At 31.9% G+C, this 27,748-nt stretch overlaps 1 protein-coding gene across 1 annotated transcript in view; it reads left to right on the plus strand.

The window, feature by feature from the left end:
• LOC146788601 (receptor-type tyrosine-protein phosphatase beta-like) overlaps positions 1-18,571 on the plus strand; it is a 484,586-nt gene extending 466,015 nt beyond the window's left edge. Inside the window, 5 exon segments of the mRNA XM_085633174.1 lie at positions 511-626; positions 10,329-10,575; positions 15,228-15,482; positions 17,681-17,808; positions 18,512-18,571. Coding sequence (XP_085489300.1) covers positions 511-626; positions 10,329-10,575; positions 15,228-15,482; positions 17,681-17,808; positions 18,512-18,571 — 806 coding nt within the window.
• Positions 18,572-27,748: the final 9,177 nt, after the last annotated feature.

The raw sequence follows: 27,748 nt of genomic DNA on the forward strand, positions 1-27,748 counted from the left end.
CATCTCATCAACATTTTACATCACACATTAAATCACTATGTATATGTACTCATTTTATTGAACAATATTAGATAGTCTCTGATTAACACATATTTTGCAAGGCAGGCTAAATGTCTGGTAAGTATAAATTACATCTGTACCTAAATACAGTATCAGTTATAAATTGTGGGATTTTTTTTTCTAGAATTAATGGGATTAAGTTACAGTTGCTCACAGTTGGGGGTTGTGAAAACGTTATTATAACTGAAGAGATGTCATTGGAAATATTTGTATTCGCACTTCTGGGAATTTATATTCTTTAGTACAAGTTTCAAGTTTTTGAATACCAAATCAATGCACCAGAGGTGTTAGAAAGTGTCTCAGTCTATTAGAGATCTATCATGGCAATTCTTCCCAATGACAGGTAACTTTAAAAATATTTTCTGTAGTTTGTCTGGTGTGAAAAATATTTCTGACAAATATGTAAAGGGTTCTCTGAGTGATACTTCACATTCTATTTTTCTATTTCAGTACCCAATGTAACCAACAATCTAAGTTTGACAGACATCACCATAGATTCAATTTCTTTGAGCTGGCTACCACCGACTGGCAACAAAAGCACCTATTTAGTACAAGTTTTAGGGAATCCAGCATCAAATGTAACAACATTGTATGAAAATGTGTCCATCACAAATTTAATACCTGGCAACCTGTACACCTTCAAAGTCTCTGCTGTGGGTGGAAATGGTGTACTTGGAAAAGACAGTGTATTATCGGAATTCACAGGTAAGCGTCTTCTATGTAAACTATGTATATTTTGATAAATGTGCCATTATTAAATGTAATAACACAATTGTGAATGTTTTTAAATGCCAGTGTTAGCTGCCTATATACCTGTAACTGCTGAGAATAATCCAACTTCAACAAGCAGAGACAATGCCATCTCACCTTCTCAAAATAGGTAATACAATAGGTGCTATTTGTCTGCTGCTATGAGGATTTCAATTTTTGAAATCTATCCTCAAGAAAATTCCCAATTAAAATGCTACACCAGAAAGATTGACATGCCACACCAAATTGGAATTTTTTAAGCAAAGTTCTGCTTAGGCTTTGAGTTTAAGCTATTTGAAGTGATTTCACAAGAAAAGATCTAGCGTGTTTGAGAAAGTGACTAATTTCTCAGGTATTTTAAAATATTCCTTGTAGTGTGTCTGATTATGTACATTAGCAATCGATTTTCTGGAGTAATCAAAAGAATATTGTTTAAGCACGAATAACATTTTCTATATTGAATGTTTTACATGAAGATATGTGATGAAATGCTCAATTGAAAAGCATTTTCTCTGTTTTTATACATATTAGGCATCATTGAATTATGCACAAAGATATGTTATCTATGCTTCTTCCTGGAAACTTAAGTGATCACAATCATGTCAGGAGTGCATTTACATGCTTTCCCAACATGCAAATCTATTGCTCTAAGTGAATGACTACAAATGTCTGAGAGTAGAAATATATTGTTAAATTTCAAACACATGAATGCATACACACCTTCCAAGCTAGTATATTAGAACTCAGTCAGGTAATCCACATAAGCAAGCCCCTTTACTGAAATGGTCTCCTCACCACTTTTGGAATTTTTACTTTTAAATTATTTTTTCTGCTGACTGTGTTGAGTTATAAAGAATTTTTTTTGGTAAGCTGCTTTCCTCAGCAGAAAAGTTTTACAATGAGTTTGTTATTATCATTTTCATGAGAATACCTCTTTAGCTGTACAACTGATGAACACAAAGTCATGGTTGCACTTTGAATCTCTATACATGTGGTTATTTGAATTTAAACCCACATAAGATTGGTTTAGTGCACATTTAAATACAATGAAAAAGCATTGTTTAATTGCTTCATTATTACGTGTAAATATCAACCTGGGATACTGCTGCAAATACCATGTACTCTTCTAATTATGACATAAGACAAAAGATATCTGTGAGAATATTTTATAAATACAGCTATGTATTTTAAATATATTCGTAATTACTTATTTATAGTACTTTGTCAGTTTCTGTTGAATGAAAATAGTTATTGCATGCTGTCGTCTGTGAAATCAGTAAAATAGGAAGAATCATATAATTCCTACTTATGAGAAAAACATCAATAACAGTTAATCTGCTATAAAGTAACAGAGATGTCATTTTAAAAAAAAAAGACTAGCAAAAGGTATTTTCAGAACAAGTGATCAGTAATATCTGAAATCAAATCATTCCCATTCCAATACAAAAATCAAAATACAAAATATATGTCAACAAGTTAAAATGGATAAAATCATTAACTCATTATTCTAGGAGTTCATTTGATCAAATGCAAGGCCATATAAAGTGCATAAACTGCTAGCTATAAAGGGATTTTGTAGAATAGACATTTAAAAAATAACTGGAGCAGTTGGAACAATCTGCACTCCTGATTTGAAACATTCCATCTCATCAACATTTTACATCACACATTAAATCACAATGTATATGTACTCATTTTATTGAACAATATTAGATAGTCTCTGATTAACACATATTTTGCAAGGCAGGCTAAATGTCTGGTAAGTATAAATTACATCTGTACCTAAATACAGTATCAGTTATAAATTGTGGGATTTTTTTTTCTAGAATTAATGGGATTAAGTTACAGTTGCTCACAGTTGGGGGTTGTGAAAACGTTATTATAACTGAAGAGATGTCATTGGAAATATTTTTATTCGCACTTCTGGGAATTTATATTCTTTACTACAAGTTTCAAGTTTTTGAATACCAAATCAATGCACCAGAGGTGTTAGAAAGTGTCTCACTCTATTAGAGATCTATCATGGCAATTCTTCCCAATGACAGGTAACTTTAAAAATAATTTCTGTAGTTTGTCTGGTGTGAAAAATATTTCTGACAAATATGTAAAGGGTTCTCTGAGTGATACTTCACATTCTATTTTTCTATTTCAGTACCCAATGTAACCAACAATCTAAGTTTGACAGACATCACCATAGATTCAATTTCTTTGAGCTGGCTACCACCGACTGGCAACAAAAGCACCTATTTAGTACAAGTTTTAGGGAATCCAGCATCAAATGTAACAACATTGTATGAAAATGTGTCCATCACAAATTTAATACCTGGCAACCTGTACACCTTCAAAGTCTCTGCTGTGGGTGGAAATGGTGTACTTGGAAAAGACAGTGTATTATCGGAATTCACAGGTAAGCGTCTTCTATGTAAACTATGTATATTTTGATAGATGTGCCATTATTAAATGTAATAACACAATTGTGAATGTTTTTAAATGCCAGTGTTAGCTGCCTATATACCTGTAACTGCTGAGGATAATCCAACTTCAACAAGCAGAGACAATGCCATCTCACCTTCTCAAAATAAGTGATACAATAGGTGCTATTTGTCTGCTGCTATGGGGTTTTCAATTTTTGAAATCTATCCTCAAGAAAATTCCCAATTAAAATGCTACACCAGAAAGATTGACATGCCACACCAAATTGCAATTTTTTAAGCAAAGTTCTGCTTAGGCTTTGAGTTTAAGCTATTTGAAGTCATTTCACAAGAAAAGATCTTGCGTGTTTGAGAAAGTGACTAATTTCTCAGGTATTCTAAAATAGTCCTTGTAGTGTGTCTGATTATGTACATTAGCAATCGATTTTCTGGAGTAATCAAAAGAATATTGTTTAAGCACGAATAACATTTTCTATATTGAATGTTTTACATGAAGATATGTGATGAAATGCTCAATTGAAAAGCATTTTCTCTGTTTTTATAAATATTAGGCATCATTGAATTATGCACAAAGATATGTTATCTATGCTTCTTCCCGGAAACTTAAGTGATCACAATCATGTCAGGAGTGCATTTACATGCTTTCCCAACATGCAAATCTATTGCTCTAAGTGAATGACTACAAATGTCTGAGAGTAGGAATATATTGTTAAATTTCAAACACATGAATGCATACACACCTTCCATGCTAGTATATTTGAACTCAGTCAGGTAATCCACATAAGAAAGCCCCTTTACTGAAATGGTCTCCTCACCACTTTTGGAGTTTTTACTTTTAAATTCTTTTTTCTGCTGACTGTGTTGAGTTATAAAGATTTTGTTTTTGGTAAGCTGCTTTCCTCAGCAGAAAAGTTTTACAATGAGTTTGTTATTATCATTTTCATGAGAATACCTCTTTAGCTGTACAACTGATGAACAAAAAGTCATGGTTGCACTTTGAATCTCTATACATGTGGTTATTTGAATTTAAACCCACATAAGATTGGTTTAGTGCACATTTAAATACAATGAAAAAGCATTGTTTAATTGCTTCATTATTATGTGTAAATATCAACCTCGGATACTGCTGCAAATACCATGTACTCTTCTAATTATGACATAAGACAAAAGATGTCTGTGAGAATATTTTATAAATACAGCTATGTATTTTAAATTTATTCGTAATTGCTTATTTATAGTACTTTGTCAGTTTCTGTTGAATGAAAATAGTTATTGCATGCTGTCGTCTGCGAAATCAGTAAGATAGGAAGAATCATATAATTCCTACTTATGAGAAAAACATCAATAACAGTTAATCTGCTATAAAGTAACAGAGATGTCATTTAAAAAAAAAAGACTAGCAAAAGGTATTTTCAGAACAAGTGATCAGTAATATCTGAAATCAAATCATTCCCATTCCAATACAAAAATCAAAATACAAAATATATGTCAACAAGTTAAAATGGATAAAATCATTAACTCATTATTCTAAGAGTTCATTTGATCAAATGCAAGGCCATATAAAGTGCATAAACTGCTAGCTATAAAGGGAGTTTGTAGAATAGACATTTAAAAAATAACTGGAGCAGTTGGAACAATCTGCACTCCTGATTTGAAACATTCCATCTCATCAACATTTTACATCACACATTAAATCACAATGTATATGTACTCATTTTATTGAACAATATTAGATAGTCTCTGATTAACACATATTTTGCAAGGCAGGCTAAATGTCTGGTAAGTATAAATTACATCTGTACCTAAATACAGTATCAGTTATAAATTGTGGGATTTTTTTTTCTAGAATTAATGGGATTAAGTTACAGTTGCTCACAGTTGGGGGTTGTGAAAACGTTATTATAACTGAAGAGATGTCATTGGAAATATTTTTATTCGCACTTCTGGGAATTTATATTCTTTACTACAAGTTTCAAGTTTTTGAATACCAAATCAATGCACCAGAGGTGTTAGAAAGTGTCTCACTCTATTAGAGATCTATCATGGCAATTCTTCCCAATGACAGGTAAGTTTAAAAATAATTTCTGTAGTTTGTCTGGTGTGAAAAATATTTCTGACAAATATGTAAAGGGTGCTCTGAGTGATACTTCACATTCTATTTTTCTATTTCAGTACCCAATGTAACCAACAATCTAAGTTTGACAGACATCACCATAGATTCAATTTCTTTGAGCTGGCTACCACCGACTGGCAACAAAAGCACCTATTTAGTACAAGTTTTAGGGAATCCAGCATCAAATGTAACAACATTGTATGAAAATGTGTCCATCACAAATTTAATACCTGGCAACCTGTACACCTTCAAAGTCTCTGCTGTGGGTGGAAATGGTGTACTTGGAAAAGACAGTGTATTATCGGAATTCACAGGTAAGCGTCTTCTATGTAAACTATGTATATTTTGATAGATGTGCCATTATTAAATGTAATAACACAATTGTGAATGTTTTTAAATGCCAGTGTTAGCTGCCTATATACCTGTAACTGCTGAGGATAATCCAACTTCAACAAGCAGAGACAATGCCATCTCACCTTCTCAAAATAAGTGATACAATAGGTGCTATTTGTCTGCTGCTATGAGGTTTTCAATTTTTGAAATCTATCCTCAAGAAAATTCCCAATTAAAATGCTACACCAGAAAGATTGACATGCCACACCAAATTGGAATTTTTTAAGCAAAGTTCTGCTTAGGCTTTGAGTTTAAGCTATTTGAAGTCATTTCACAAGAAAAGATCTTGCGTGTTTGAGAAAGTGACTAATTTCTCAGGTATTCTAAAATAGTCCTTGTAGTGTGCCTGATTATGTACATTAGCAATCGATTTTCTGGAGTAATCAAAAGAATATTGTTTAAGCACGAATAAGATTTTCTATATTGAATGTTTTACATGAAGATATGTGATGAAATGCTCAATTGAAAAGCATTTTCTCTGTTTTTATAAATATTAGGCATCATTGAATTATGCACAAAGATATGTTATCTATGCTTCTTCCTGGAAAGTTAAGTGATGACAATCATGTCAGGAGTGGATTTACATGCTTTCCCAACATGCGGATCTATTGCTCTAAGTGAATGACTACAAATGTCTGAGAGTAGGAATATATTGTTAAATTTCAAACACATGAATGCATACACACCTTCCATGCTAGTATATTTGAACTCAGTCAGGTAATCCACATACGCAAGCCCCTTTACTGAAATGGTCTCCTCACCACTTTTGAAGTTTCTACTTTTAAATTATTTTTTCTGCTGACTGTGTTGAGTTATAAAGATTTGTTTTTGGTAAGCTGCTTTCCTCAGCAGAAACGTTTTACAATGAGTTTGTTATTATCATTTTCATGACAATACCTCTTTAGCTGTACAACTGATGAACACAAAGTCATGGTTGCACTTTGAATCTCTATACATGTGGTTATTTGAATTTAAACACACATAAGATTGGTTTAGTGCACATTTAAATACAATGAAAAAGCATTGTTTAATTGCTTCATTATTATGTGTAAATATCAACCTGGGATACTGCTGCAAATACCATGTACTCTTCTAATTATGACATAAGACAAAAGATATCTGTGAGAATATTTTATAAATACAGGTATGTATTTTAAATATATTCGTAATTACGTATTTATAGTACTTTGTCAGTTTCTGTTGAATGAAAATAGTTATTGCATGCTGTCGTCTGTGAAATTAGTAAAATAGGAAGAATCATATAATTCCTACTTATGAGAAAAACATCAATAACAGTTAATCTGCTATAAAGTAACAGAGATGTCATTTAAAAAAAAAAAAGACTAGCAAAAGGTATTTTCAGAACAAGTGATCAGTAATATCTGAAATCAAATCATTCCCATTCCAATACAAAAATCAAAATACAAAATATATGTCAACAAGTTAAAATGGATAAAATCATTAACTCATTATTCTAAGAGTTCATTTGATCAAATGCAAGGCCATATAAAGTGCATAAACTGCTAGCTATAAAGGGATTTTGTAGAATAGACATTTAAAAAATAACTGGAGCAGTTGGAACAATCTGCACTCCTGATTTGAAACATTCCATCTCATCAACATTTTACATCACACATTAAATCACTATGTATATGTACTCATTTTATTGAACAATATTAGATAGTCTCTGATTAACACATATTTTGCAAGGCAGGCTAAATGTCTGGTAAGTATAAATTACATCTGTACCTAAATACAGTATCAGTTATAAATTGTGGGATTTTTTTTTCTAGAATTAATGGGATTAAGTTACAGTTGCTCACAGTTGGGGGTTGTGAAAACGTTATTATAACTGAAGAGATGTCATTGGAAATATTTGTATTCGCACTTCTGGGAATTTATATTCTTTAGTACAAGTTTCAAGTTTTTGAATACCAAATCAATGCACCAGAGGTGTTAGAAAGTGTCTCAGTCTATTAGAGATCTATCATGGCAATTCTTCCCAATGACAGGTAACTTTAAAAATATTTTCTGTAGTTTGTCTGGTGTGAAAAATATTTCTGACAAATATGTAAAGGGTTCTCTGAGTGATACTTCACATTCTATTTTTCTATTTCAGTACCCAATGTAACCAACAATCTAAGTTTGACAGACATCACCATAGATTCAATTTCTTTGAGCTGGCTACCACCGACTGGCAACAAAAGCACCTATTTAGTACAAGTTTTAGGGAAACCAGCATCAAATGTAACAACATTGTATGAAAATGTGTCCATCACAAATTTAATACCTGGCAACCTGTACACCTTCAAAGTCTCTGCTGTGGGTGGAAATGGTGTACTTGGAAAAGACAGTGTATTATCGGAATTCACAGGTAAGCGTCTTCTATGTAAACTATGTATATTTTGATAAATGTGCCATTATTAAATGTAATAACACAATTGTGAATGTTTTTAAATGCCAGTGTTAGCTGCCTATATACCTGTAACTGCTGAGAATAATCCAACTTCAACAAGCAGAGACAATGCCATCTCACCTTCTCAAAATAGGTAATTCAATAGGTGCTATTTGTCTGCTGCTATGAGGATTTCAATTTTTGAAATCTATCCTCAAGAAAATTCCCAATTAAAATGCTACACCAGAAAGATTGACATGCCACACCAAATTGGAATTTTTTAAGCAAAGTTCTGCTTAGGCTTTGAGTTTAAGCTATTTGAAGTGATTTCACAAGAAAAGATCTAGCGTGTTTGAGAAAGTGACTAATTTCTCAGGTATTTTAAAATATTCCTTGTAGTGTGTCTGATTATGTACATTAGCAATCGATTTTCTGGAGTAATCAAAAGAATATTGTTTAAGCACGAATAACATTTTCTATATTGAATGTTTTACATGAAGATATGTGATGAAATGCTCAATTGAAAAGCATTTTCTCTGTTTTTATACATATTAGGCATCATTGAATTATGCACAAAGATATGTTATCTATGCTTCTTCCTGGAAACTTAAGTGATCACAATCATGTCAGGAGTGCATTTACATGCTTTCCCAACATGCAAATCTATTGCTCTAAGTGAATGACTACAAATGTCTGAGAGTAGAAATATATTGTTAAATTTCAAACACATGAATGCATACACACCTTCCAAGCTAGTATATTAGAACTCAGTCAGGTAATCCACATAAGCAAGCCCCTTTACTGAAATGGTCTCCTCACCACTTTTGGAACTTTTACTTTTAAATTATTTTTTCTGCTGACTGTGTTGAGTTATAAAGAATTTTTTTTGGTAAGCTGCTTTCCTCAGCAGAAAAGTTTTACAATGAGTTTGTTATTATCATTTTCATGAGAATACCTCTTTAGCTGTACAACTGATGAACACAAAGTCATGGTTGCACTTTGAATCTCTATACATGTGGTTATTTGAATTTAAACCCACATAAGATTGGTTTAGTGCACATTTAAATACAATGAAAAAGCATTGTTTAATTGCTTCATTATTACGTGTAAATATCAACCTGGGATACTGCTGCAAATACCATGTACTCTTCTAATTATGACATAAGACAAAAGATATCTGTGAGAATATTTTATAAATACAGCTATGTATTTTAAATATATTCGTAATTACTTATTTATAGTACTTTGTCAGTTTCTGTTGAATGAAAATAGTTATTGCATGCTGTCGTCTGTGAAATCAGTAAAATAGGAAGAATCATATAATTCCTACTTATGAGAAAAACATCAATAACAGTTAATCTGCTATAAAGTAACAGAGATGTCATTTTTAAAAAAAAAAGACTAGCAAAAGGTATTTTCAGAACAAGTGATCAGTAATATCTGAAATCAAATCATTCCCATTCCAATACAAAAATCAAAATACAAAATATATGTCAACAAGTTAAAATGGATAACATCATTAACTCATTATTCTAGGAGTTCATTTGATCAAATGCAAGGCCATATAAAGTGCATAAACTGCTAGCTATAAAGGGATTTTGTAGAATAGACATTTAAAAAATAACTGGAGCAGTTGGAACAATCTGCACTCCTGATTTGAAACATTCCATCTCATCAACATTTTACATCACACATTAAATCACAATGTATATGTACTCATTTTATTGAACAATATTAGATAGTCTCTGATTAACACATATTTTGCAAGGCAGGCTAAATGTCTGGTAAGTATAAATTACATCTGTACCTAAATACAGTATCAGTTATAAATTGTGGGATTTTTTTTTCTAGAATTAATGGGATTAAGTTACAGTTGCTCACAGTTGGGGGTTGTGAAAACGTTATTATAACTGAAGAGATGTCATTGGAAATATTTTTATTCGCACTTCTGGGAATTTATATTCTTTACTACAAGTTTCAAGTTTTTGAATACCAAATCAATGCACCAGAGGTGTTAGAAAGTGTCTCACTCTATTAGAGATCTATCATGGCAATTCTTCCCAATGACAGGTAACTTTAAAAATAATTTCTGTAGTTTGTCTGGTGTGAAAAATATTTCTGACAAATATGTAAAGGGTTCTCTGAGTGATACTTCACATTCTATTTTTCTATTTCAGTACCCAATGTAACCAACAATCTAAGTTTGACAGACATCACCATAGATTCAATTTCTTTGAGCTGGCTACCACCGACTGGCAACAAAAGCACCTATTTAGTACAAGTTTTAGGGAATCCAGCATCAAATGTAACAACATTGTATGAAAATGTGTCCATCACAAATTTAATACCTGGCAACCTGTACACCTTCAAAGTCTCTGCTGTGGGTGGAAATGGTGTACTTGGAAAAGACAGTGTATTATCGGAATTCACAGGTAAGCGTCTTCTATGTAAACTATGTATATTTTGATAGATGTGCCATTATTAAATGTAATAACACAATTGTGAATGTTTTTAAATGCCAGTGTTAGCTGCCTATATACCTGTAACTGCTGAGGATAATCCAACTTCAACAAGCAGAGACAATGCCATCTCACCTTCTCAAAATAAGTGATACAATAGGTGCTATTTGTCTGCTGCTATGGGGTTTTCAATTTTTGAAATCTATCCTCAAGAAAATTCCCAATTAAAATGCTACACCAGAAAGATTGACATGCCACACCAAATTGCAATTTTTTAAGCAAAGTTCTGCTTAGGCTTTGAGTTTAAGCTATTTGAAGTCATTTCACAAGAAAAGATCTTGCGTGTTTGAGAAAGTGACTAATTTCTCAGGTATTCTAAAATAGTCCTTGTAGTGTGTCTGATTATGTACATTAGCAATCGATTTTCTGGAGTAATCAAAAGAATATTGTTTAAGCACGAATAACATTTTCTATATTGAATGTTTTACATGAAGATATGTGATGAAATGCTCAATTGAAAAGCATTTTCTCTGTTTTTATAAATATTAGGCATCATTGAATTATGCACAAAGATATGTTATCTATGCTTCTTCCCGGAAACTTAAGTGATCACAATCATGTCAGGAGTGCATTTACATGCTTTCCCAACATGCAAATCTATTGCTCTAAGTGAATGACTACAAATGTCTGAGAGTAGGAATATATTGTTAAATTTCAAACACATGAATGCATACACACCTTCCATGCTAGTATATTTGAACTCAGTCAGGTAATCCACATAAGAAAGCCCCTTTACTGAAATGGTCTCCTCACCACTTTTGGAGTTTTTACTTTTAAATTCTTTTTTCTGCTGACTGTGTTGAGTTATAAAGATTTTGTTTTTGGTAAGCTGCTTTCCTCAGCAGAAAAGTTTTACAATGAGTTTGTTATTATCATTTTCATGAGAATACCTCTTTAGCTGTAAAATTGATGAACACAAAGTCATGGTTGCACTTTCAATCTCTATACATGTGGTTATTTGAATTTAAACCCACATAAGATTGGTTTAGTGCACATTTAAATACAATGAAAAAGCATTGTTTAATTGCTTCATTATTACGTGTAAATATCAACCTGGGATACTGCTGCAAATACCATGTACTCTTCTAATTATGACATAAGACAAAAGATATCTGTGAGAATATTTTATAAATACAGCTATGTATTTTAAATATATTCGTAATTACTTATTTATAGTACTTTGTCAGTTTCTGTTGAATGAAAATAGTTATTGCATGCTGTCGTCTGTGAAATCAGTAAAATAGGAAGAATCATATAATTCCTACTTATGAGAAAAACATCAATAACAGTTAATCTGCTATAAAGTAACAGAGATGTCATTTTTAAAAAAAAAAGACTAGCAAAAGGTATTTTCAGAACAAGTGATCAGTAATATCTGAAATCAAATCATTCCCATTCCAATACAAAAATCAAAATACAAAATATATGTCAACAAGTTAAAATGGATAAAATCATTAACTCATTATTCTAGGAGTTCATTTGATCAAATGCAAGGCCATATAAAGTGCATAAACTGCTAGCTATAAAGGGATTTTGTAGAATAGACATTTAAAAAATAACTGGAGCAGTTGGAACAATCTGCACTCCTGATTTGAAACATTCCATCTCATCAACATTTTACATCACACATTAAATCACAATGTATATGTACTCATTTTATTGAACAATATTAGATAGTCTCTGATTAACACATATTTTGCAAGGCAGGCTAAATGTCTGGTAAGTATAAATTACATCTGTACCTAAATACAGTATCAGTTATAAATTGTGGGATTTTTTTTTCTAGAATTAATGGGATTAAGTTACAGTTGCTCACAGTTGGGGGTTGTGAAAACGTTATTATAACTGAAGAGATGTCATTGGAAATATTTTTATTCGCACTTCTGGGAATTTATATTCTTTACTACAAGTTTCAAGTTTTTGAATACCAAATCAATGCACCAGAGGTGTTAGAAAGTGTCTCACTCTATTAGAGATCTATCATGGCAATTCTTCCCAATGACAGGTAAGTTTAAAAATAATTTCTGTAGTTTGTCTGGTGTGAAAAATATTTCTGACAAATATGTAAAGGGTGCTCTGAGTGATACTTCACATTCTATTTTTCTATTTCAGTACCCAATGTAACCAACAATCTAAGTTTGACAGACATCACCATAGATTCAATTTCTTTGAGCTGGCTACCACCGACTGGCAACAAAAGCACCTATTTAGTACAAGTTTTAGGGAATCCAGCATTAAATGTAACAACATTGTATGAAAATGTGTCCATCACAAATTTAATACCTGGCAACCTGTACACCTTCAAAGTCTCTGCTGTGGGTGGAAATGGTGTACTTGGAAAAGACAGTGTATTATCGGAATTCACAGGTAAGCGTCTTCTATGTAAACTATGTATATTTTGATAGATGTGCCATTATTAAATGTAATAACACAATTGTGAATGTTTTTAAATGCCAGTGTTAGCTGCCTATATACCTGTAACTGCTGAGGATACTCCAACTTCAACAAGCAGAGACAATGCCATCTCACCTTCTCAAAATAAGTGATACAATAGGTGCTATTTGTCTGCTGCTATGAGGTTTTCAATTTTTGAAATCTATCCTCAAGAAAATTCCCAATTAAAATGCTACACCAGAAAGATTGACATGCCACACCAAATTGGAATTTTTTAAGCAAAGTTCTGCTTAGGCTTTGAGTTTAAGCTATTTGAAGTCATTTCACAAGAAAAGATCTTGCGTGTTTGAGAAAGTGACTAATTTCTCAGGTATTCTAAAATAGTCCTTGTAGTGTGCCTGATTATGTACATTAGCAATCTATTTTCTGGAGTAATCAAAAGAATATTGTTTAAGCACGAATAAGATTTTCTATATTGAATGTTTTACATGAAGATATGTGATGAAATGCTCAATTGAAAAGCATTTTCTCTGTTTTTATAAATATTAGGCATCATTGAATTATGCACAAAGATATGTTATCTATGCTTCTTCCTGGAAACTTAAGTGATGACAATCATGTCAGGAGTGGATTTACATGCTTTCCCAACATGCGGATCTATTGCTCTAAGTGAATGACTACAAATGTCTGAGAGTAGGAATATATTGTTAAATTTCAAACACATGAATGCATACACACCTTCCATGCTAGTATATTTGAACTCAGTCAGGTAATCCACATACGCAAGCCCCTTTACTGAAATGGTCTTCTCACCACTTTTGAAGTTTCTACTTTTAAATTATTTTTTCTGCTGACTGTGTTGAGTTATAAAGATTTTTTTTTGGTAAGCTGCTTTCCTCAGCAGAAACGTTTTACAATGAGTTTGTTATTATCATTTTCATGACAATACCTCTTTAGCTGTACAACTGATGAACACAAAGTCATGGTTGCACTTTGAATCTCTATACATGTGGTTATTTGAATTTAAACACACATAAGATTGGTTTAGTGCACATTTAAATACAATGAAAAAGCATTGTTTAATTGCTTCATTATTATGTGTAAATATCAACCTGGGATACTGCTGCAAATACCATGTACTCTTCTAATTATGACATAAGACAAAAGATATCTGTGAGAATATTTTATAAATACAGGTATGCATTTTAAATATATTCGTAATTACGTATTTATAGTACTTTGTCAGTTTCTGTTGAATGAAAATAGTTATTGCATGCTGTCGTCTGTGAAATTAGTAAAATAGGAAGAATCATATAATTCCTACTTATGAGAAAAACATCAATAACAGTTAATCTGCTATAAAGTAACAGAGATGTCATTTAAAAAAAAAAAAGACTAGCAAAAGGTATTTTCAGAACAAGTGATCAGTAATATCTGAAATCAAATCATTCCCATTCCAATACAAAAATCAAAATACAAAATATATGTCAACAAGTTAAAATGGATAAAATCATTAACTCATTATTCTAAGAGTTCATTTGATCAAATGCAAGGCCATATAAAGTGCATAAACTGCTAGCTATAAAGGGATTTTGTAGAATAGACATTTAAAAAATAACTGGAGCAGTTGGAACAATCTGCACTCCTGATTTGAAACATTCCATCTCATCAACATTTTACATCACACATTAAATCACTATGTATATGTACTCATTTTATTGAACAATATTAGATAGTCTCTGATTAACACATATTTTGCAAGGCAGGCTAAATGTCTGGTAAGTATAAATTACATCTGTACCTAAATACAGTATCAGTTATAAATTGTGGGATTTTTTTTTCTAGAATTAATGGGATTAAGTTACAGTTGCTCACAGTTGGGGGTTGTGAAAACGTTATTATAACTGAAGAGATGTCATTGGAAATATTTGTATTCGCACTTCTGGGAATTTATATTCTTTAGTACAAGTTTCAAGTTTTTGAATACCAAATCAATGCACCAGAGGTGTTAGAAAGTGTCTCAGTCTATTAGAGATCTATCATGGCAATTCTTCCCAATGAGAGGTAACTTTAAAAATAATTGCTGTAGTTTGTCTGGTGTGAAAAATATTTCTGACAAATATGTAAAGGGTTCTCTGAGTGATACTTCACATTCTATTTTTCTATTTCAGTACCCAATGTAACCAACAATCTAAGTTTGACAGACATCACCATAGATTCAATTACTTTGAGCTGGCTACCACCGACTGGCAACAAAAGCACCTATTTAGTACAAGTTTTAGGGAATCCAGCATCAAATGTAACAACATTGTTTGAAAATGTGTCCATCACAAATTTAATACCTGGCAACCTGTACACCTTCAAAGTCTCTGCTGTGGGTGGAAATGGTGTACTTGGAAAAGACAGTGTATTATCGGAATTCACAGGTAAGCGTCTTCTATGTAAACTATGTATATTTTGATAAATGTGCCATTATTAAATGTAATAACACAATTGTGAATGTTTTTAAATGCCAGTGTTAGCTGCCTATATACCTGTAACTGCTGAGAATAATCCAACTTCAACAAGCAGAGACAATGCCATCTCACCTTCTCAAAATAGGTAATACAATAGGTGCTATTTGTCTGCTGCTATGAGGATTTCAATTTTTGAAATCTATCCTCAAGAAAATTCCCAATTAAAATGCTACACCAGAAAGATTGACATGCCACACCAAATTGGAATTTTTTAAGCAAAGTTCTGCTTAGGCTTTAAGTTTAAGCTATTTGAAGTGATTTCACAAGAAAAGATCTAGCGTGTTTGAGAAAGTGACTAATTTCTCAGGTATTTTAAAATATTCCTTGTAGTGTGTCTGATTATGTACATTAGCAATCGATTTTCTGGAGTAATCAAAAGAATATTGTTTAAGCACGAATAACATTTTCTATATTGAATGTTTTACATGAAGATATGTGATGAAATGCTCAATTGAAAAGCATTTTCTCTGTTTTTATACATATTAGGCATCATTGAATTATGCACAAAGATATGTTATCTGTGCTTCTTCCTGGAAACTTAAGTGATCACAATCATGTCAGGAGTGTATTTACATGCTTTCCCAACATGCAAATCTATTGCTCTAAGTGAATGACTACAAATGTCTGAGAGTAGAAATATATTGTTAAATTTCAAACACATGAATGCATACACACCTTCCAAGCTAGTATATTAGAACTCAGTCAGGTAATCCACATAAGCAAGCCCCTTTACTGAAATGGTCTCCTCACCACTTTTGGAGTTTTTACTTTTAAATTATTTTTTCTGCTGACTGTGTTGAGTTATAAAGAATTTTTTTTGGTAAGCTGCTTTCCTCAGCAGAAAAGTTTTACAATGAGTTTGTTATTATCATTTTCATGAGAATACCTCTTTAGCTGTACAACTGATGAACACAAAGTCATGGTTGCACTTTGAATCTCTATACATGTGGTTATTTGAATTTAAACCCACATAAGATTGGTTTAGTGCACATTTAAATACAATGAAAAAGCATTGTTTAATTGCTTCATTATTACGTGTAAATATCAACCTGGGATACTGCTGCAAATACCATGTACTCTTCTAATTATGACATAAGACAAAAGATATCTGTGAGAATATTTTATAAATACAGCTATGTATTTTAAATATATTCGTAATTACTTATTTATAGTACTTTGTCAGTTTCTGTTGAATGAAAATAGTTATTGCATGCTGTCGTCTGCGAAATCAGTAAAATAGGAAGAATCATATAATTCCTACTTATGAGAAAAACATCAATAACAGTTAATCTGCTATAAAGTAACAGAGATGTCATTTTTAAAAAAAAAAGACTAGCAAAAGGTATTTTCAGAACAAGTGATCAGTAATATCTGAAATCAAATCATTCCCATTCCAATACAAAAATCAAAATACAAAATATATGTCAACAAGTTAAAATGGATAAAATCATTAACTCATTATTCTAAGAGTTCATTTGATCAAATGCAAGGCCATATAAAGTGCATAAACTGCTAGCTATAAAGGGACTTTGTAGAATAGACATTTAAAAAATAACTGGAGCAGTTGGAACAATCTGCACTCCTGATTTGAAACATTCCATCTCATCAACATTTTACATCACACATTAAATCACAATGTATATGTACTCATTTTATTGAACAATATTAGATAGTCTCTGATTAACACATATTTTGCAAGGCAGGCTAAATGTCTGGTAAGTATAAATTACATCTGTACCTAAATACAGCATCAGTTATAAATTGTGGGATTTTTTTTTCTAGAATTAATGGGATTAAGTTACAGTTGCTCACAGTTGGGGGTTGTGAAAACGTTATTATAACTGAAGAGATGTCATTGGAAATATTTTTATTCGCACTTCTGGGAATTTATATTCTTTAGTACAAGTTTCAAGTTTTTGAATACCAAATCAATGCACCAGAGGTGTTAGAAAGTGTCTCACTCTATTAGAGATCTATCATGGCAATTCTTCCCAATGACAGGTAACTTTAAAAATAATTTCTGTAGTTTGTCTGGTGTGAAAAATATTTCTGACAAATATGTAAAGGGTTCTCTGAGTGATACTTCACATTCTATTTTTCTATTTCAGTACCCAATGTAACCAACAATCTAAGTTTGACAGACATCACCATAGATTCAATTACTTTGAGCTGGCTACCACCGACTGGCAACAAAAGCACCTATTTAGTACAAGTTTTAGGGAATCCAGCATCAAATGTAACAACATTGTTTGAAAATGTGTCCATCACAAATTTAATACCTGGCAACCTGTACACCTTCAAAGTCTCTGCTGTGGGTGGAAATGGTGTACTTGGAAAAGACAGTGTATTATCGGAATTCACAGGTAAGCGTCTTCTATGTAAACTATGTATATTTTGATAAATGTGCCATTATTAAATGTAATAACACAATTGTGAATGTTTTTAAATGCCAGTGTTAGCTGCCTATATACCTGTAACTGCTGAGAATAATCCAACTTCAACAAGCAGAGACAATGCCATCTCACCTTCTCAAAATAGGTAATACAATAGGTGCTATTTGTCTGCTGCTATGAGGATTTCAATTTTTGAAATCTATCCTCAAGAAAATTCCCAATTAAAATGCTACACCAGAAAGATTGACATGCCACACCAAATTGGAATTTTTTAAGCAAAGTTCTGCTTAGGCTTTAAGTTTAAGCTATTTGAAGTGATTTCACAAGAAAAGATCTAGCGTGTTTGAGAAAGTGACTAATTTCTCAGGTATTTTAAAATATTCCTTGTAGTGTGTCTGATTATGTACATTAGCAATCGATTTTCTGGAGTAATCAAAAGAATATTGTTTAAGCACGAATAACATTTTCTATATTGAATGTTTTACATGAAGATATGTGATGAAATGCTCAATTGAAAAGCATTTTCTCTGTTTTTATACATATTAGGCATCATTGAATTATGCACAAAGATATGTTATCTGTGCTTCTTCCTGGAAACTTAAGTGATCACAATCATGTCAGGAGTGTATTTACATGCTTTCCCAACATGCAAATCTATTGCTCTAAGTGAATGACTACAAATGTCTGAGAGTAGAAATATATTGTTAAATTTCAAACACATGAATGCATACACACCTTCCAAGCTAGTATATTAGAACTCAGTCAGGTAATCCACATAAGCAAGCCCCTTTACTGAAATGGTCTCCTCACCACTTTTGGAGTTTTTACTTTTAAATTATTTTTTCTGCTGACTGTGTTGAGTTATAAAGAATTTTTTTTGGTAAGCTGCTTTCCTCAGCAGAAAAGTTTTACAATGAGTTTGTTATTATCATTTTCATGAGAATACCTCTTTAGCTGTACAACTGATGAACACAAAGTCATGGTTGCACTTTGAATCTCTATACATGTGGTTATTTGAATTTAAACCCACATAAGATTGGTTTAGTGCACATTTAAATACAATGAAAAAGCATTGTTTAATTGCTTCATTATTACGTGTAAATATCAACCTGGGATACTGCTGCAAATACCATGTACTCTTCTAATTATGACATAAGACAAAAGATATCTGTGAGAATATTTTATAAATACAGCTATGTATTTTAAATATATTCGTAATTACTTATTTATAGTACTTTGTCAGTTTCTGTTGAATGAAAATAGTTATTGCATGCTGTCGTCTGCGAAATCAGTAAAATAGGAAGAATCATATAATTCCTACTTATGAGAAAAACATCAATAACAGTTAATCTGCTATAAAGTAACAGAGATGTCATTTTTAAAAAAAAAAGACTAGCAAAAGGTATTTTCAGAACAAGTGATCAGTAATATCTGAAATCAAATCATTCCCATTCCAATACAAAAATCAAAATACAAAATATATGTCAACAAGTTAAAATGGATAAAATCATTAACTCATTATTCTAAGAGTTCATTTGATCAAATGCAAGGCCATATAAAGTGCATAAACTGCTAGCTATAAAGGGACTTTGTAGAATAGACATTTAAAAAATAACTGGAGCAGTTGGAACAATCTGCACTCCTGATTTGAAACATTCCATCTCATCAACATTTTACATCACACATTAAATCACAATGTATATGTACTCATTTTATTGAACAATATTAGATAGTCTCTGATTAACACATATTTTGCAAGGCAGGCTAAATGTCTGGTAAGTATAAATTACATCTGTACCTAAATACAGCATCAGTTATAAATTGTGGGATTTTTTTTTCTAGAATTAATGGGATTAAGTTACAGTTGCTCACAGTTGGGGGTTGTGAAAACGTTATTATAACTGAAGAGATGTCATTGGAAATATTTTTATTCGCACTTCTGGGAATTTATATTCTTTAGTACAAGTTTCAAGTTTTTGAATACCAAATCAATGCACCAGAGGTGTTAGAAAGTGTCTCACTCTATTAGAGATCTATCATGGCAATTCTTCCCAATGACAGGTAACTTTAAAAATAATTTCTGTAGTTTGTCTGGTGTGAAAAATATTTCTGACAAATATGTAAAGGGTTCTCTGAGTGATACTTCACATTCTATTTTTCTATTTCAGTACCCAATGTAACCAACAATCTAAGTTTGACAGACATCACCATAGATTCAATTTCTTTGAGCTGGCTACCACCGACTGGCAACAAAAGCACCTATTTAGTACAAGTTTTAGGGAATCCAGCATCAAATGTAACAACATTGTATGAAAATGTGTCCATCACAAATTTAATACCTGGCAACCTGTACACCTTCAAAGTCTCTGCTGTGGGTGGAAATGGTGTACTTGGAAAAGACAGTGTATTATCGGAATTCACAGGTAAGCGTCTTCTATGTAAACTATGTATATTTTGATAGATGTGCCATTATTAAATGTAATAACACAATTGTGAATGTTTTTAAATGCCAGTGTTAGCTGCCTATATACCTGTAACTGCTGAGGATAATCCAACTTCAACAAGCAGAGACAATGCCATCTCACCTTCTCAAAATAAGTGATACAATAGGTGCTATTTGTCTGCTGCTATGAGGTTTTCAATTTTTGAAATCTATCCTCAAGAAAATTCCCAATTAAAATGCTACACCAGAAAGATTGACATGCCACACCAAATTGGAATTTATTAAGCAAAGTTCTGCTTATGCTTTGAGTTTAAGCTATTTGAAGTCATTTCACAAGAAAAGATCTTGCGTGTTTGAGAAAGTGACTAATTTCTCAGGTATTCTAAAATAGTCCTTGTAGTGTGCCTGATTATGTACATTAGCAATCGATTTTCTGGAGTAATCAAAAGAATATTGTTTAAGCACGAATAAGATTTTCTATATTGAATGTTTTACATGAAGATATGTGATGAAATGCTCAATTGAAAAGCATTTTCTCAGTTTTTTTAAATATTAGGCATCATTGAATTATGCACAAAGATATGTTATCTATGCTTCTTCCTGGAAACTTAAGTGATGACAATCATGTCAGGAGTGGATTTACATGCTTTCCCAACATGCGGATCTATTGCTCTAAGTGAATGACTACAAATGTCTGAGAGTAGGAATATATTGTTAAATTTCAAACACATGAATGCATACACACCTTCCAAGCTAGTATATTAGAACTCAGTCAGGTAATCCACATAAGCAAGCCCCTTTACTGAAATGGTCTCCTCACCACTTTTGGAGTTTTTACTTTTAAATTATTTTTTCTGCTGACTGTGTTGAGTTATAAAGAATTTTTTTTGGTAAGCTGCTTTCCTCAGCAGAAAAGTTTTACAATGAGTTTGTTATTATCATTTTCATGAGAATACCTCTTTAGCTGTACAACTGATGAACACAAAGTCATGGTTGCACTTTGAATCTCTATACATGTGGTTATTTGAATTTAAACCCACATAAGATTGGTTTAGTGCACATTTAAATACAATGAAAAAGCATTGTTTAATTGCTTCATTATTATGTGTAAATATCAACCTGGGATACTGCTGCAAATACCATGTACTCTTCTAATTATGACATAAGACAAAAGATATCTGTGAGAATATTTTATAAATACAGCTATGTATTTTAAATATATTCGTAATTACTTATTTATAGTACTTTGTCAGTTTCTGTTGAATGAAAATAGTTATTGCATGCTGTCGTCTGCGAAATCAGTAAAATAGGAAGAATCATATAATTCCTACTTATGAGAAAAACATCAATAACAGTTAATCTGCTATAAAGTAACAGAGATGTCATTTTTTTAAAAAAAAAGACTAGCAAAAGGTATTTTCAGAACAAGTGATCAGTAATATCTGAAATCAAATCATTCCCATTCCAATACAAAAATCAAAATACAAAATATATGTCAACAAGTTAAAATGGATAAAATCATTAACTCATTATTCTAAGAGTTCATTTGATCAAATGCAAGGCCATATAAAGTGCATAAACTGCTAGCTATAAAGGGATTTTGTAGAATAGACATTTAAAAAATAACTGGAGCAGTTGGAACAATCTGCACTCCTGATTTGAAACATTCCATCTCATCAACATTTTACATCACACATTAAATCACAATGTATATGTACTCATTTTATTGAACAATATTAGATAGTCTCTGATTAACACATATTTTGCAAGGCAGGCTAAATGTCTGGTAAGTATAAATTACATCTGTACCTAAATACAGTATCAGTTATAAATTGTGGGATTTTTTTTTCTCGAATTAATGGGATTAAGTTACAGTTGCTCACAGTTGGGGGTTGTAAAAACGTTATTATAACTGAAGAGATGTCATTGGAAATATTTTTATTCGCACTTCTGGGAATTTATATTCTTTAGTACAAGTTTCAAGTTTTTGAATACCAAATCAATGCACCAGAGGTGTTAGAAAGTGTCTCACTCTATTAGAGATCTATCATGGCAATTCTTCCCAATGACAGGTAACTTTAAAAATAATTTCTGTAGTTTGTCTGGTGTGAAAAATATTTCTGACAAATATGTAAAGGGTTCTCTGAGTGATACTTCACATTCTATTTTTCTATTTCAGTACCCAATGTAACCAACAATCTAAGTTTGACAGACATCACCATAGATTCAATTTCTTTGAGCTGGCTACCACCGACTGGCAACAAAAGCACCTATTTAGTACAAGTTTTAGGGAATCCAGCATCAAATGTAACAAAATTGTATGAAAATGTGTCGATCACAAATTTAATACCTGGCAACCTGTACACCTTCAAAGTCTCTGCTGTGGGTGGAAATGGTGTACTTGGAAAAGACAGTGTATTATCGGAATTCACAGGTAAGCGTCTTCTATGTAAACTATGTATATTTTGATAGATGTGCCATTATTAAATGTAATAACACAATTGTGAATGTTTTTAAATGCCAGTGTTAGCTGCCTATATACCTGTAACTGCTGAGAATAATCCAACTTCAACAAGCAGAGACAATGCCATCTCACCTTCTCAAAATAAGTGATACAATAGGTGCTATTTGTCTGCTGCTTTGAGGTTTTCAATTTTTGAAATCTATCCTCAAGAAAATTCCCAATTAAAATGCTACACCAGAAAGATTGACATGCCACACCAAATTGGAATTTTTTAAGCAAAGTTCTGCTTAGGCTTTGAGTTTAAGCTATTTGAAGTCATTTCACAAGAAAAGATCTAGCGTGTTTGAGAAAGTGACTAATTTCTCAGGTATTTTAAAATATTCCTTGTAGTGTGTCTGATTATGTACATTAGCAATCGATTTTCTGGAGTAATCAAAAGAATATTGTTTAAGCACGAATAACATTTTCTATATTGAATGTTTTACATGAAGATATGTGATGAAATGCTCAATTGAAAAGCATTTTCTCTGTTTTTATAAATATTAGGCATCATTGAATTATGCACAAAGATATGTTATCTATGCTTCTTCCTGGAAACTTAAGTGATCACAATCATGTCAGGAGTGCATTTACATGCTTTCCCAACATGCAAATCTATTGCTCTAAGTGAATGACTACAAATGTCTGAGAGTAGGAATATATTGTTAAATTTCAAACACATGAATGCATACACACCTTCCATGCTAGTATATTAGAACTCAGTCAGGTAATCCACATAAGCAAGCCCCTTTACTGAAATGGTCTCCTCACCACTTTTGGAGTTTTTACTTTTAAATTATTTTTTCTGCTGACTGTGTTGAGTTATAAAGATTTTTTTTTGGTAAGCTGCTTTCCTCAGCAGAAAAGTTTTACAATGAGTTTGTTATTATCATTTTCATGAGAATACCTCTTTAGCTGTACAACTGATGAACACAAAGTCATGGTTGCACTTTGAATCTCTATACATGTGGTTATTTGAATTTAAACCCACATAAGATTGGTTTAGTGCGCATTTAAATACAATGAAAAAGCATTGTTTAATTGCTTCATTATTATGTGTAAATATCAACCTGGGATACTGCTGCAAATACCATGTACTCTTCTAAGTATGACATAAGACAAAAGATATCTGTGAAAATATTTTATAAATACAGCTATGTATTTTAAATATATTCGTAATTACTTATTTATAGTACTTTGTCAGTTTCTGTTGAATGAAAATAGTTATTGCATGCTGTCGTCTGCGAAATCAGTAAAATAGGAAGAATCATATAATTCCTACTTATGAGAAAAACATCAATAACAGTTAATCTGCTATAAAGTAACAGAGATGTCATTTTTTTAAAAAAAGACTAGCAAAAGGTATTTTCAGAACAAGTGATCAGTAATATCTGAAATCAAATCATTCCCATTCCAATACAAAAATCAAAATACAAAATATATGTCAACAAGTTAAAATGGATAAAATCAATAACTCATTATTCTAAGAGTTCATTTGATCAAATGCAAGGCCATATAAAGTGCATAAACTGCTAGCTATAAAGGGATTTTGTAGAATAGACATTTAAAAAAATAACTGGAGCAGTTGGAACAATCTGCACTCCTGATTTGAAACATTCCATCTCATCAACATTTTACATCACACATTAAATCACAATGTATATGTACTCATTTTTATTTAACAATATTAGATAGTCTCTGATTAACACATATTTTGCAAGGCAGGATAAATGTCTGGTAAGTATAAATTACATCTGTAGGTAAATACAGTATCAGTTATAAATTGTGGGATTTTTTTTTCTAGAATTAATGGGATTAAGTTACAGTTGCTCACAGTTGGGGGTTGTGAAAACGTTATTATAACTGAAGAGATGTCATTGGAAATATTTGTATTGCTCTTCTGGGAATTTATATTCTTTAGTACAAGTTTCAAGTTTTTGAATACCAAATCAATGCACCAGAGGTGTTAGAAAGTGAATCACTCTATTAGAGATCTATCATGGCAATTCTTCCCAATCACAGGTAACTTTAAAAAAAAATTCTGTAGTTTGCCTGGTGTGCAAAATATTTCTGACAAATATGTAAAGCGTTCTCTGAGTGATACTTCACATTCTATTTTTCTATTTCAGTACCCAATGTAACCAACAATCTAAGTTTGACAGACATCACCATAGATTCAATTTCTTTGAGCTGGCTACCACCGACTGGCAACAAAAGCACCTATTTAGTACAAGTTTTAGGGAATCCAGCATCAAATGTAACAACATTGTATGAAAATGTGTCCATCACAAATTTAATACCTGGCAACCTGTACACCTTCAAAGTCTCTGCTGTGGGTGGAAATGGTGTACTTGGAAAAGACAGTGTATTATCGGAATTCACAGGTAAGCGTCTTCTATGTAAACTATGTATATCTTGATAGATGTGCCATTATTAAATGTAATAACACAATTGTGAATGTTTTTAAATGCCAGTGTTAGCTGCCTATATACCTGTAACTGCTGAGGATAATCCAACTTCAACAAGCAGAGACAATGCCATCTCACCTTCTCAAAATAAGTGATACAATAGGTGCTATTTGTCTGCTGCTATGGGGTTTTCAATTTTTGAAATCTATCCTCAAGAAAATTCCCAATTAAAATGCTACACCAGAAAGATTGACATGCCACACCAAATTGCAATTTTTTAAGCAAAGTTCTGCTTAGGCTTTGAGTTTAAGCTATTTGAAGTCATTTAACAAGAAAAGATCTAGCGTGTTTGAGAAAGTGACTAATTTCTCAAGTATTCTAAAATAGTCCTTGTAGTGTGTCTGATTATGTACATTAGCAATCGATTTTCTGGAGTATTCAAAAGAATATTGTTTAAGCACGAATAACATTTTCTATATTGAATGTTTTACATGAAGATATGTGATGAAATGCTCAATTGAAAAGCATTTTCTCTGTTTTTATAAATATTAGGCATCATTGAATTATGCACAAAGATATGTTATCTATGCTTCTTCCTGGAAACTTAAGTGATCACAATCATGTCAGGAGTGCATTTACATGCTTTCCCAACATGCAAATCTATTGCTCTAAGTGAATGACTACAAATGTCTGAGAGTAGGAATATATTGTTAAATTTCAAACACATGAATGCATACACACCTTCCATGCTAGTATATTTGAACTCAGTCAGGTAATCCACATAAGCAAGCCCCTTTACTGAAATGGTCTCCTCACCACTTTTGGAGTTTTTACTTTTAAATTATTTTTTCTGCTGACTGTGTTGAGTTATAAAGATTTGTTTTTGGTAAGCTGCTTTCCTCAGCAGAAAAGTTTTACAATGAGTTTGTTATTATCATTTTCATGAGAATACCTCTTTAGCTGTACAACTGATGAACACAAAGTCATGGTTGCACTTTGAATCTCTATACATGTGGTTATTTGAATTTAAACCCACATAAGATTGGTTTAGTGCACATTTAAATACAATGAAAAAGCATTGTTTAATTGCTTCATTATTATGTGTAAATATCAACCTCGGATACTGCTGCAAATACCATGTACTCTTCTAATTATGACATAAGACAAAAGATGTCTGTGAGAATATTTTATAAATACAGCTATGTATTTTAAATTTATTCGTAATTACTTATTTATAGTACTTTGTCAGTTTCTGTTGAATGAAAATAGTTATTGCATGCTGTCGTCTGCGAAATCAGTAAGATAGGAAGAATCATATAATTCCTACTTATGAGAAAAACATCAATAACAGTTAATCTGCTATAAAGTAACAGAGATGTCATTTTTTTAAAAAAAGACTAGCAAAAGGTATTTTCAGAACAAGTGATCAGTAATATCTGAAATCGAATCATTCCCATTCCAATACAAAAATCAAAATACAAAATATATGTCAACAAGTTAAAATGGATAAAATCATTAACTCATTATTCTAAGAGTTCATTTGATCAAATGCAAGGCCATATAAAGTGCATAAACTGCTAGCTATAAAGGGATTTTGTAGAATAGACATTTAAAAAATAACTGGAGCAGTTGGAACAATCTGCACTCCTGATTTGAAACATTCCATCTCATCAACATTTTACATCACACATTAAATCACAATGTATATGTACTCATTTTATTGAACAATATTAGATAGTCTCTGATTAACACATATTTTTCAAGGCAGGCTAAATGTCTGGTAAGTATAAATTACATCTGTACCTAAATACAGTATCAGTTATAAATTGTGCGATTTTTTTTCTAGAATTAATGGGATTAAGTTACAGTTGCTCACAGTTGGGGGTTGTGAAAACGTTATTATAACTGAAGAGATGTCATTGGAAATATTTTTATTCGCACTTCTGGGAATTTATATTCTTTAGTACAAGTTTCAAGTTTTTGAATACCAAATCAATGCACCAGAGGTGTTAGAAAGTGTCTCACTCTATTAGAGATCTATCATGGCAATTCTTCCCAATGACAGGTAACTTTAAAAATAATTTCTGTAGTTTGTCTGGTGTGAAAAATATTTCTGACAAATATGTAAAGGGTTCTCTGAGTGATACTTCACATTCTATTTTTCTATTTCAGTACCCAATGTAACCAACAATCTAAGTTTGACAGACATCACCATAGATTCAATTTCTTTGAGCTGGCTACCACCGACTGGCAACAAAAGCACCTATTTAGTACAAGTTTTAGGGAATCCAGCATCAAATGTAACAACATTGTATGAAAATGTGTCCATCACAAATTTAATACCTGGCAACCTGTACACCTTCAAAGTCTCTGCTGTGGGTGGAAATGGTGTACTTGGAAAAGACAGTGTATTATCGGAATTCACAGGT

This window comes from Triturus cristatus, chromosome 11 (assembly GCF_964204655.1).
Source record: "Triturus cristatus chromosome 11, aTriCri1.1, whole genome shotgun sequence".
In the NCBI taxonomy this organism is placed as follows: Eukaryota; Metazoa; Chordata; class Amphibia; order Caudata; family Salamandridae; genus Triturus; species Triturus cristatus.